The sequence below is a fragment of the Zootoca vivipara genome, chromosome 9 (genome assembly GCF_963506605.1).
Source record: "Zootoca vivipara chromosome 9, rZooViv1.1, whole genome shotgun sequence".
In the NCBI taxonomy this organism is placed as follows: Eukaryota; Metazoa; Chordata; class Lepidosauria; order Squamata; family Lacertidae; genus Zootoca; species Zootoca vivipara.
In genome coordinates, this window is record NC_083284.1 from 28,468,685 (window position 1) to 28,482,978 (window position 14,294).

Below are 14,294 nucleotides of genomic sequence, written 5' to 3' on the forward strand. Positions count from 1 at the left end.
AGAGATCATACCAGCACCTCAGAATGCATAAGCTTGTTCGTAAGTATCCCCACATGAAAATCTTCCTGCATGCGGAAAACTAAGGCAAAGTTTCCACAAATGAAGTGGTAAACCTCTATCTGTTCTGTACCAGTTCAGAATGCAGATTGCAGATGGCTGTCATGATTGAATATTATAAGATTATATTTTAAACTTTAACAGCACAATCGTAGGCATATCTACTCAGAAACAGGTCTCACAGAATTCAATGGGCCTTACTTGCACCCTAAGCATTTTTAATTTCTGTTTGCATGTTAATAATTTATTAGCTATATGAAGAAAAAAATAAGTTAAAATGTATTAATAAGCCTATGATTACAAATGAAGAAAAGTTTATTTTCAGACTAGCTCCCTTTGAAAATAAAAATGAGGATTTCAGGAGCACTACTTTGCTTCTTTTCTTTAAATGCCGAGAATTTTAATCTGGAAAGCATGTGTCTAAGTATTAAAATAAAAGGCAGATTTAAAACTTTTCCTTGGAGCAATAAAACGGATGTTCAATTAGTAATAATCCATAATCTTGTTTAAATTTCCAGGTTTAGAAGGGGGGGGGTGAACACCCCAGTTCTATAGACTTCATGTGCTTTTGCTTAAAGTTTTAAAGGATATCATTAAACATTAAAGATAACAACCATAACTAAAGAGCAATCAGTCAAAACATCAGATGCTGTCAGATTGTGTAGTCATTGGAGATGGAAATTATTGCAACATTGTCAGGAAACCTAGAACTTAGATCACTGGCAGAGCACGTGCATTGTATCTAGAAGGCTCTAAACTCAGACTCTAAGCTCAGATGGGGTCACGAAGAGTCGGACATGACTAGACGACTAAACAACAACAACAAAGCTCAGACTCCCAAATCTCAGTTTAAAAGATCACGGCTATGAAGGCTTAGTGCTCTGCCTGTGCTAGATAGACCAATAGTCTGACTCGGGGCCAAACTAGACATGATGCTAGGTGTGTCATTAGAAAGACTATCCGTTTTAAAAAGAATTAAAAGCAGCTGGGAATTTTTCTGCTATGATGCTGATGAATCCCCCACAATGCTGCTTATTAGCTGGGGAGATGCGTGAGAGAGAGAGACTAGTCGGATCTATACGATACGTTTAAAGCACTCTTAAACCACTTCAACAGTCATGGCAGTAAAAAGTATACCATAGTAACCAAGTAAACTTGGGGGGGGGGAAGAGATGTAATTTGTTAAGGATGCTCAGAGTTATCAGCAGATCCCTCACAGAGCTACAATTCCCATCCACCTTAATAAACTACAGCTCCCAGGATACTTCATGGGAAGCCATTACTTTTAAAGGGGTGTGAGTGTGTTTTACACATTTGGTGTGAATACGACCACCAACTAAAACCAAGGAGCAGTGTGGTATGCTGATATAGTGAACATTTCAAAATAATTTACAATTCTTTAGTGTGTCCATGTATGAAAAGCAACCATGGAAAACATAAGATCCATGTGCATATATCTCTTGGGCTTTAAAACGAAAGAAAAAAGATGCACAGAATCCTGTCCTTCATAGCTCTCATGATACAACGAACTATGGCTTACTGGGACTGCATAGATATGGTAGCCCCGGAGAGAAGCTTGCCCTCCCTTTGCTCTTCTCCAGTCATTTAAGTACAGTGTATCACAGCAACTAAAGCAAGGTTTGGCTTAGCATCTTATACAAAGCCAGGATCAACTATTTTATGATAAACATGTCAAACAGTCATCTATTCACTCAGACACTCAACGAGCAGGCTCTAGGTTGTGTTCTTGCTTGGTGTGAAGTGGAGGTGGTTTATTTGCATCACTGAAAACTCTTTGCAAGCTCCTCTTTTTTTTTGCAATGAAAGATCCATAAGGTGGCAAGAAATTACATAAAATCTCAGCGGATTATAAACAAGAAAGAAGAGTTTGGATTTGGTATCCCGCTTTATCACTACCCAAAGGAGTCTCAAAGCAGCTAACATTCTCCTTTCCCTTCCTCCCCCACAACAAACACTCTGTGAGGTGAGTGAGGCTGAGAGACTTCAAAGAAGTGTAACTAGCCCAAGGTCACCCAGCAGCTGCATGTGGAGGAGCAGAGATGCAAACCCGGTCCCCCAGATTAAGAGTCTACCGCTCTTAACCACTACACCACACTGGCTCCCTGAAGACTTTCAGATTTTAGAAACAGAGTGTGTAAACAACATGACGGGACTAAACTTGAAGGGTTCAAACAGACTTTTTGTCTCTGCTTTCTGTATTTGCAAATCACACATAACATGGCTACAAGGATTTCCAATAGTGTTGTTTGTCACAGGCAATGAGGTACGTGACATTTCATCTTCTTATCTGACCATCAGTCATGATGTCTCAAACTTATTTAAACCATCATGCCACACATGGCTTGAGTTAAATGACTGTGGAAATGCTCTGTTTTCTGTTTTAGAAACAAGGGTATTTGGATTAAATACGAAGGTTTGTTATGCAACAAAAAGTTTGCCACACCACCCTTTACCATGAAATATGTAATCATACAACGCAGATAGAAAAACGGCTTTGCAATTCCACAGAATCTGATAAGGATCCTGACATTCAAGTTGAAAAGTTTTATGAATATGTATCTTGCTGCAATGTTTCCTTTTGAAATTTGCCTTTTTTTTACTGGGGAAAAGATTTCCTACTACACGATATATTTTTATTTCCATGATCCACTTTAGGTTGTCAAACAAACAACTATCACAAGGTAATAGAGCCATACTTACTCTTGTGTGGGTACGAATGTGCATTTTTAACCCATCATTCTTGCTGAAAGCTTTGTCACAGTAAGGACACTGGTACGGACGCTCACCTGAAAATAAGGTAAACATCAGATTTTTAAAAGAATTATTACAATTACTTATATCACCCTTTCTTGCCACTGAGTTCAAAACAGCACAAACAGGATTTTCAGATGATATTCCTCAAGGCAGGGTTTACCAATGTTCTCCTATCCAGGCAATGACCAGATCCAGACATGCTTCGCATCAGAAACGGTGCTGCACTGTGTCCCTTCAAACCATGACCTGGGTCTAAAAAAAATGTGGCCCAGGAAAAAGAACGTACTGTCTTAGAAGATCAAAGAAGCACAGCATGTATGTCTGTCAAAGGCATATTTCTGTGGTCAAATGTTAATGTTCACTTCATACAAATGAGGGCCTCGTTCCCAGTAGGCTACTGATTGCATGGGAAAGATCCACACAATTGGCACAGTCCACATGGTTATAATAGACACACACACAGAGAGAGCCCTGCAATGAGCAACTGTGCCACACTGAAACTATTCCCATGACACTGTCTCTGTGTGTGAAGGAGGCCAGAAAGGCTGGGGCATCTATGCTTTAATGTGACTGCGCACTTAAGAACAAAAGAACACTAAGTTCTGCATCAAGCAGGGCAACTTCAAAGTACAGCTGCATGATGTTGTCTTAACAAGATATGAATATGACAATCCACCCCCCCCCCATACTCCTGGTGACAACAGTGCTGACTGGGGGGGGGACTTCTATAACGGTCACTTCATGGCCATTTTTTATGGATAGTCATTAATTGTATTCAAAAGTACAGTATGTTTTCCTGACCTCACAGCTGTTCATCATTAGAGCCATCTGGGTGTCACCATCCAATTTAATTACCTCAACCCATTCTATTCATGTATCTTATTTAACTAAAAGCAGATCAGCTGGATTGCTCCTGCTGTGACTCCTGCTTCCTAACTTCTAGTTAGATGCCTTCAGTGGGTCATAGCCTACTGTATTCCCCCTCCTCGCAAAAATCAGGGCTATCATGCAAAACAAACAACGAAATGCAAAACATACAATATACCATTTCACTTTCATGCATGGCTGATAATATTACAGAACTTTCATCCCACATTTTCAAAAGCAAAAGGAAGTTGTATAATGCTGTGATACGACTGTTCTTTAAAAAGTTCATCAAAGGGAGTTTACCCTGATTACACCACAATTCATCCCCTAGATTTTCAGTGCCACACATTTAACTGATTTTGGCAGCCACTGGGTTTCAGAAATAAAACTGCCTTGGCTGCCCTGCTGTATAATCCATGTTTGGCATATGACAGAGCAATGTTGAATCCTCTCTATTCACTGGAATGTTTGGATGGATGTCAGTCCCTCTGACCATGGTATTCTTGTCTAGAATGACCATGCTCCATTAGTTCCCCTCATACTTTGGCAGCGTTACTAAACTGTTAGTCTGATTTCCAGAATCCTTGAACCAGGCCTCAGCCATCTTATGATGTGGAGCCACATCATGAAAACTTTACATCCACACCATACATTTGAAGCAGTGTGATACCACTTTATGGGTCTTAGTAGATTAGCTATGTGGACCCAGGTGGCACTTTGGGTTAAACCACAGAGCCTAGGGCTTGCTGATCAGAAGGTCGGCGGTTCGAATCCCTGTGACGGGGTGAGCTCCCGTTGCTTGGTCCCAGCTCCTGCCAACCTAGCAGTTCGAAAGCACATCAAAGTGCAAGTAGATAAATAGGAACCGCTACAGCGGGAAGGTAAACGGCGTTTCCGTGTGCTGCTCTGGTTTGCCAGAAGCGGCTTTGTCATGCTGGCCACATGACCTGGAAGCTGTACTCCGGCTCCCTCGGCCAATAATGCGAGATGAGCGCGCAACCCCAGAGTCGGTCACGACTGGACCTAATGGTCAGGGGTCCCCTTTACCTAACAACTGGGAAGCCATGACTGTTTCAAGTGGTATGATACTTATTTAAATGGTGTGAATGTAGCAAAATAATAATAATTATGATATGGTTGCCTACTATAAATGAAGCGGATAATCCGGAGTGTTGCGCGCAACCCCAGAGTCGGTCACGACTGGACCTAATGGTCAGGGGTCCCTTTACCTTTACTTTAGATTAGCTATGTATGCTTTAACACTGCTGGGAATAAAGTCACCCGAAGAACCAAGGGTATGGGAAGAGTAGTGTACTTGTAAAATACGATTGCCTCTCTCTTTTCCCACTATCCCATCACCCTGCCTTAGCTCATTAACTCTGAATAAAAGGATTTGAGCAAATATTTTTTAACAAAGCCCGAAAGCTGTCCCAAGCGCTCCAATTTTCCCATTTCACATCTGTTTGAAACGTGACACTATCTCTTGTGACCCTTGATGTCACTAATCCATGCTGTCATCCTTTGGACACTGCAGGAGCTGTTGGGACTCAAACATTTAATTAATCCAGTTGACATTTTAATGTTCTGAGGCTTTTTGCATTTCAAGGGGAAAGTTTGGAAAGATTCATAAGCAGATGACTGCTGACAGGGCAGTGCTGAGATTCCCGCCCCCCCCTTTCATTCTTTGTTTACAGAGAAGAGCTTTGCTTTAATGGGGTGGCTTTAGGGCTGATAAGAACGCTGTTCTCAATGTCCTTTGTAACCTTAGCATTTGTAGCTCTTGAAGAATATGGCTTGGATCTCGACTCACATGAGGAGGAACCATCTCAACCAACAACCCACTCCACTGCAGTCCCCTTACACAATATCCTACATAATTACAAAGGGTCTCCCAACCCCAAAATTCTGAGGGGCTGCAGGGGAAAGATGAAGGTGAGAATTCCCCATTCAATGAATGCGAAAGTTAGGATTCAAGAAACTGTCAGTAGATGCTGGTAGAGGGCGACACTGGCATCCGATAACAAAATGTTATTCCTGCTTTGACCTGCATTGGATCATCCATCATATAGATGTGTCCTCATTCTTTTGTTGCTTAGCTCAGGATCCCATACAACAGACAGTTTTAGCTCTTACAGCTAAATCATAGACCTCAGGATTAATTAGTGGATTAGTGAAATGCTGCTAAGACTGATGGAAGTGGTGTTTGTGTGTATATATCAACTGCAAGTCTCTGTGTGTGTTTTTCTGGACACTGCTACATGTTGCTCAGCTTGGTCACAATTTGAATTCCTGCCACAGCTGCGGTGAAATGAAATTCATCCTCCCAAGCAGCAATTAGCATTAGTGTCCCATTTTACACCAATGATATATTTTATTTTATTTTACTGCATCAGGAAACAAATTTTACAGAGACAGAAGCTGGGGAGAGAAGACTTAAACCCTCCACCCCAGCTCCCTGGTGAGCAGTATTTAAGTTTTAAAAACAGGCAAACAATGTGATTGCTCAGTTATCCAATTTATGAAGTACACAGAGATGCTTCAGAATAAGAATCTGTTGTGGTAGCACAGGATACAACAACTGCAGCCATAGGAATGCACAATGCTGACAATGAGAGCTGGAGATTTTTTTTTAAAAAAATGTTGGTTCCAGTTATTTTCAGTTTTCATAAGCAAAAGTTAACATTATTTCACAGTTGTTGAATATTTCTGCAGCTTACTTTGTTATGGTTTGACAAAGGAGCTTTACAAAGAGCTTAAAATATTCCCTCATTTTTCAATCTCTATGTATAAGTAAGTACCATTAATTTCAGTGCTTTCAAAGCACTTTGAAATTACATTCTTAGGCCCATTTAAAATATGACTTTCAAGGTGCATAAACAATTCATTTATTTTTTAAAAAAACCAGATTTTTAACATTCCATTCCATTCCAACAATTGTCTGTTGTTGGATTTTTTAAAAACTGGGTTTTTAATTAAATCTCAGTACTAACATATTAAAATTTACACTTACATTGGTTTATAAAAATGTATCATGAGCACCCATCAGATTATCTTAAAATCCATTTAACCATTAAAAAAAAAATTTCATCATGGGAATAAATATCTAACAGGGCAATCCTATCAGACCCACATCACACTGACCAATGGCCAGGGCTGATTCAAGCTGTAATTCAACAAAACCAGGAGGGCACCATGTTGGCTAATCCATACATACAGGATCAATCAATTGATGTGTTTTTATTTTTCACAAACCAAAATATGTTGTGAAATAAGTAATAAGCCAAAATTAACAGAAGTAGGCTTTGCATTGCCCACAAGCTGCATCTAGTCAGCCACGGCTTTTCCACTTCTGTATATTTCTCAAAGCATTATATGTGAATGAGCCCTTCGTGATCCTGCATGTGCCTGTTTATATATTGGGAGTGGGAAGGAATTATGCAACACCTGAACAGACTGTGAAAATTCAAACCTTGTGGTATAATCCGAAATGGAGATTGTGTCTGTAACTCAGTTTTATGCAGTTACATAAGAATTGGTTGTTTTCAACATGAAGATGTTTTGCATGCAATGATAAAGTTAGCCATGGCTTAGCATTATGACCACAAACTGCAGCAAGCTTTGGACTCATGTGTTCCCTGCCCATCCTCCAGGGCTGCCACAAAGTGTTCAGAAGCATCCAATCCCACTTTAGATCAACCACAGTTTAGCATCATGTCCAGCCTCCCAATGGTGCCTAAGCTTAACTGTCTTAAAACTATGGTTTGAAGTTGGCTTGTTTCAACAAACTACAGAATAAGGAAGATTCAGCACAGTTTGCCGGGTTCAGATGGCACTCGAAAATGGAAACAAAGGCTTCTAGATCTTCATGGCTGCGCCAGCGAAAGAGAGGTGAGAAGGAAGCACATGAACACTAGTCTTCCGCTTGTAAAACTGGTGGTGAGTCTGATAAAACAGATTTTCTTTATAGAACTGAAACAGATTGGGTTTCACCAGACTTCATCACTCCCACACTACATCGTTGCTGATAAAAAGAGAAATCCAGAATATCAATCCTGAATTCTGAATGTTTTAAATCAGAGTATATCCTAAATCAGATAACAGGAGGAAGAGAAGCATCAGCAATCCAGCACTACAGTACCAAACCACGACCACAGCCTATCTACAAAATCAAGGTAATTCTCCTGGGCAGGAGGTCATGGGAGGTGAAGGAGACGGGGCCATCTGGATCACACATTCAACACCCCCTGCCAGGTGATCAATAGAGCAGTCCAGAAAGGAAGCTGTAAGAGAGCTTTTCTAATCAGAGATAGTGTGAGGTGACGACAGCAGGCAATAACAAGTATGAATGGACAAAAGGTTAAGGTAACGGAGAACAGCAAAAGTTTGTTAGATACTTAGAGAATGCTGTACAAAAGTATTCGTTTACACTTTTAGCTAATTTAGAAAAGTCAGCTGCAGCAATAGAGCTCTTGTTGCAATCACTGAAAATTTTACTTTGTCTGATTGCATAGGATAGATGCTTATTTTATTTTATTTCTTGTCAGGAGAAAAACAACAACCCAACACTACACAAAGCTTTTCATTGAAGACAATAGCCGAGTTCTCACTGGCAAGTAGACAAATCTGTACCAGTATGTTAGCGCTGCACATGCATGACTCAATGGCCTGTGCTTTCAATAAATTTATAATATAGTACAACCCAGCTATCCAAACAGACCAAGAAACATCAAAAATAGGGGTGATGTTTTTCTAAGCTCACATAGGATATGAGAGATGCACTTTGTTGACAGATAGCCAAGTGATTGAAATAAATGAGGTTAGGAAAAGGGATTTTTGCCTATTTCGTTATGTAAACCTTTTGTTTATAAAATGTTCAGTGAAGAAACAAAACCAGAACATGCAAATAATGCTCAAATTTTGCAAACCAAATAGATATAAATTATCCAAATCAGCTCCAGTTCCATATTGAGCTTGAAATATATTCTGGCTCAGAAAACTGGGTTTGGGAGGGGAGAGCTTTCATGAATTTGCGAAGTACTGGCAGTTAGATAGATGTCTTAAAAAGAAACATCAGATGGTAGTATAACACTGAAATATTGAGTTATGGCAACAAACAAACAAACGTAATGAATTCAACTGTAATACAATCCTGGTTCCATCTATGTATGGTTACTGTAATAGAAACAGCACTACATACTTGGGATGTCTTCAGGAAATAAGTAAACTTGACAAAGCCACTTAACTATATTTCTTTGGAAATAAGTCACACTTTCTTTAGTAATACCTTCCCCCTTAGGACTCCAATTTATATTTTGGGGTACAATAAAAAAACAATTTAAGTTATATCTGACCCCATTGATTTCAAATGAATTTAGCATGTTTTCTTTGTTGGATTTGAGGTCCCCTGGGTTTTTAATGGGATGGAATCAGTATTTCTGACCACCCCCTCTTAAAAAAAAACACAAAGGAAGGAAGGAAGATTAAAATCTGTGACCCCTGTGAACCCAGTGCTGGTTCTGTTTCCAGCTCCTCACAATATTCAACCTATTGGGTGTTGTAATTCATTTGATCTAAAGAAGTCACTAGCAATCTAGCCAAGCATCCTTTGAAAGAATGTGACTCTCTCATCCACTAGTAGCAAACCAACAGGAGGCTGACAGCTGCCTGAGACTTTACAGGTACTTTTGAAGATTTAACTGTCGCGGGGAGATAAAATAGACAATGATGTACAACCCCAAAGTGCTAGGAATGCAGAACTCTTTAACTTTGTGGCTTATTAGAATGAAAGTATTTTTTATAGACAACAGATTCTTTCTTTTAAAAGGAAAGAAAAATCACCCAAGTGTTTGTTATAAAGCGAGGCTGCAGTAAGATCAAGGAAATTTACTATGTGGCAGTGTCCAAGATGAAGGATACTGTGACTTTAGGGAACCCAGAAAAAATAAGAAGAAATGAGAATATTTACTATTGGAATCATTATTTATTAGATTTCTTGCCTGCCCATCACAGTGAAGTTCTAGGGCAGGTTACAATTTTAAAATACAATATTAAAATCAGTTTAAAACAAATTACAGTGGTGCCTCGCTTAACGAATGCCCTGCTTAACGAAATTTCCGCTTAACGAAAGGATTTTTCGAGTGGAGGTTGCCTTGCTAGACGAATTCATTTTATGAAAAATTCGTCTAGCGAATCGCGGTTTCCCATAGGAATGCATTGAAATTCAATTAATGCTTTCCTATGGGCAAAAAAAAAAAAAATTCAATGCATTCCTATGGGATTCGCTAGACAAATTTTTCGTTATAAGAAAAGACCCATGGGACAAATTAAATTCGTCTAGCGAGGCACCACTGTAGAGTCAAAGACCACAGTAAAGAAGTCCGCCTTAAGCATACTACAAAAACTGCACAATGATGGGGAGAGGCAAATCCACTCCTTAGGGGCTGCCAGAGACAACAACTTATCCTGGACCACCAGTCCCCAAACTTCTGAAGGTGATGGAACTATCAAGAGGGCTGACTCTGCTGGAACTCCAGCTACTAATGTGATTTCTGCACTTCAGAATAGTTTCTGAATCTTGTTCAAGGGCAGTTTCCACGTGGAGTGCATTGCAGTAATCTAGTCTGTGAGTTACTAGAGTTGCCAAGTCATCTCTGCTCAAAAGAGGCCAAAGCTGGCGAACCAGCCAGTGAAGGAAATAGGCAATCCTAGGCACTGAGACAATCTGAGTCCTCAATAGCAATGTTGCATCTCTTCTCCTGCAGTCAGTGTCAGAAATATTAAAGACTTTTTTATTTCAGTAGGATAAATTTACTCCTTTAAAATTTTGATCAAGTCAATAAGGATTCAGGACTGGAAGGAAATTGACCACACTATTGCCTATTTTGACCGGTGTCAGCTTTCCAAAACTCTTTCCGTTCCTTATTATACCATTCAGGAGAGTCAGGAAATAGTACCTGCTGCAGACTGCAGCCACATGTATTATGAGTGATAAGGCAAGAAATACTGGTAACACACCAATGCTATGCGAACTTCACTGGCTGACTACTTACTACTGGGCTGCATTGAATGCATTCACTCCAACGTATAAAGTCCTGAACAATTTAGGACCCAAATACTTGATGGAGAACATCTCCCCTTATCTGTCCTGCAGGCCACAGGGGAAGCCCATCTCATGGTTCCTTCTGCAAACATTTCTTGTAAGATAGGGCCTTCTTGGTGGTGACTTGTTCACTATGGAACTTGTTCACTATGGAGATAAGGATGCCACACTCACATACCAATGTCAGCTTATGATACATCTGCTGACACAAGTCTTTGGGTGAGGCTAGTGAATTAGCATGGTTATTTGCAGTGCTTCTACTTAATTGCTTTCTCCACTACCGCCCCAGTATGCTGATCGTATCAGTGGAATTTAACCATTGTTGCTGATTTGATGTTTTCCTATGTTTGAAGTTTTCCTTTGTTTTTACAGTATTGGGTTTTATCTGGGATTTTTTTTGTGGAGACTGGTATGTAAATTGAATTTAGAAATAATAATAATCATCAGTGCAACATATCAGTATATAAGGAGATTAATTAGCCAAGATGCAGAGTACATATCTAAGGTAGCTAACTGAGTTTTGAAGAGTCCAATCTCAAGTTTGTTCATCAGAAAAACAAGGAATTTGAGACTTCTTCGGTCATAACCCCTTGCAGATGATCTTGGGTCATTCACAATTCACTTTGTTTCTCTATGAGAAACATTCTCTGCCTAACCAGGATAACAACTGTGTTATTGTTTACACAATTACTTATCAGCAAGGTGAGTCAAGGATTCTTTTTTGGGTTGCTTTCTTCACTTTGAACTCAATTAACTTGCCTCTGGGATAGACCCTGAATTGTGCAAACAACTCTGAGATTAAAGTGTGTTGGGGAGCAACTTCTTATAAGATCCCCCTCTTGTAAACAAGACCTATGTTAGAAATAATAAAATATTAAATTTCACTTTCCTTACTAAAGCACATGTTAAGCATAAGGACTGTTTGGAAATATATGAATTAAGGTCCTCCTAATACATCAATGCTACTTCATTTCTACTGCTGAATCCAGTTGAAGCATCTTCAAAACCCTCCATGACTCTGTCCTCCCTTATATCTATGCTTTTATATCTCAGTGCATCACTGCTCATGGTTATTATGCTAATAATAATAATAATAATGATGATAATAATAATAATATTTATACTCTGCCCATCTGGCTGGGTTTTCCCACCCACTCTGGGTGGCTCACAGCATATATTGAAACATAATAAAACATCAAACATTGAAAACTTCCCTAAACAGGGCTGCCTTCAGATGTCTTCAAAAAGTAAGATAGTTGTTTATTTCCTTGACACCTGAAGGGAGGGCACCATTACCAAGTAGGCCCTCTGCCTGGTTCTCTAGCTCCACTGCTGAAATATTCAGGCCATTTGTCACATGCTGAAACATTTAGGCCGGTTCATTGGAGTTTTACCCTTGACGTGAATCCCAAGAAAAAGTTACAATATCTAGGAAGCCAATCTTCTGTTCGCGGTAACAACGAGAGGTGATACAGAATGTAATATTCTGCAAACATTTCAATGGCAATTAGTTTACTGATGTGTTCCTTTAAGCCAGGCCTGCTTTAGTTGGGACCCATGAAGTGGAACACAATATAGTATGCTACCTCTGTCCTGCTGCGGGGTTGACAGCCCTCATTTTTGCAAAGGAATAAATACATTTAACTGAGCTGCAGTTGGGTCGACATATGTGGATGGAGGAATCCGTTTGGCTTAAGGGGTCACACATTGTGTATGTCTGCTTTAGGGTCACAGCCTTCTAATACTCTGCAAATTAATACTGGGCCAAACCACTTTATAATGAGCAAACCTGTGTGGTTGCCTGGGGACAAAATGGATGTTAGCCCCTTTTACAAAACCACAACCTAATCCTACATATGTTTACTGAGAATAAAGTTCAAGTATGTTCAGTGGAGCTTACTCTCTGGTAAACAAGCATAGGATTGCAGCCTCAGCTGCATATGGATCTCATCAGGATATGTTTGCAAAAGTCATGGTGTAATGAGAGACATATTCCATGTGAATTCCCTAATGTAAAAAATGCTCTGCCCACGGAAAATTATGGTGCCAGAGTAAAGGATCCTAACCGAACCTTCTCCCCTAATGTTTCAATTTTATGTGTGCGGATTCTGTGATAAGCATGCAAACATGCAATCGTCTGCCTTTATTCTGAATATAAATCAAATATATTTCCTAAAAGCTTCTACTAGATTTTATGTCCTTGCACAAGGCTCACCCCTTTAGCAAAGACTAAGAGTGTAGGAAGAAGTATGTTGATTAGACCAAAGGCCCTCTTGGTCCAGCATTCTTTTTGCACAGTGGTCAATCACAGATTTACTTTCAAACCTGAAAGTTTAGTAAAAAAAAAAAAACACCTAAATGTATAAACAGATCACATTGCTGCACATCAAGCAAGGAAGAGCCTTCCAGAGAAGCAAAACTGTAGACAAATTAGATTTCCAAGTGAAATGGTGGAGGAGGATAGGAGAAACAGACATACTTGTTGACTACCATCCATCAAATAACAGAGGTTGAGGAAAATGTGAACATGCTTAGTTTTCCTGCCTTGCAAAGAGTGATACTACCAGGCTAATCTCTGAGAAGAACATGGTTGCCATTAGTAACAAGATTTACTAGACCAGTACATACTGGCAAATGACCATGAATTCTTGGGGCTATGTTATGGATGTTTCCCAATCACACTCAAATCTAGTGTTTGTCCCCCCAATATGGATGGGCAGAATTTGTTTGTCTCTTGTCCTCCAAGATCAAATTTTCTTAAATTTCTTTAAGGTGACAGCTTTCAAGGATTATACTGTAAATGTTGCACAGGCAGACACCCAGCTGTTGACAGGATGGTGCAGACAGCAAAGCATTGCTAGCCGGCTTCCTACCACCAAGCATCATCAAGAGGAACATCAGATTGGCTCCACTGCTGCGCCCACTTTGAGCTTCGCACAATTGAACCCTCCCCCCTCTCAATAACTGGCAGCAATGCTTGGCAGTTGAGAAACCCTGCTCTGCCCCATCCCTCACTGTGCACAGGTAGAAAAGGCTACAACAGGAGGACAAGATTAAAGCACAACACCCACATGTTTGCTGCAATGCTCAAGTCTCGGGATAGTCAACACATAATTCATTGCACTTTATTCTGGAGATATGAAACTTAATCCTACATCAATCATGACATTTTAAGGTCTAAATTAGGTATTAAGAAATATGAAGATGCTACTGCCCTGATGGATCCACCATTTAGTACAATGTTACTAGCTTCCTATACTGCAAATGTGTTAATGTGCAGCTACATACAGAGGGCCAGATAATATCCTCTTACAAAACTTTTGTCCCAGCATTATTCGCCTGCATCACAGTGACCAGCAAACAAGGATTCTGTGACCATCTGTGGAGTCCTTACCCTCCAGTTAGGAACTACAAGTTCAGCCCTTTCCAAGAAGTAGATTCTGTTTCAGCTACACAATCTAAATTTTCATTGGAATAATCAGTATTCAGCCCTGGT

At 39.9% G+C, this 14,294-nt stretch overlaps 1 protein-coding gene across 3 annotated transcripts in view; it reads right to left on the minus strand.

Moving 5' to 3' along the window:
* PRDM5 (PR/SET domain 5) overlaps positions 1–14,294 on the minus strand; it is a 93,737-nt gene that overhangs the window by 22,369 nt on the left and 57,074 nt on the right. For all 3 annotated transcript variants that reach the window (XM_060278571.1, XM_060278570.1, XM_060278572.1), the window contains exon 14: positions 2,779–2,864. In XM_060278571.1, the coding sequence (XP_060134554.1) occupies positions 2,779–2,864 (86 nt within the window). The remainder of the gene's footprint in view (positions 1–2,778; positions 2,865–14,294) is intronic.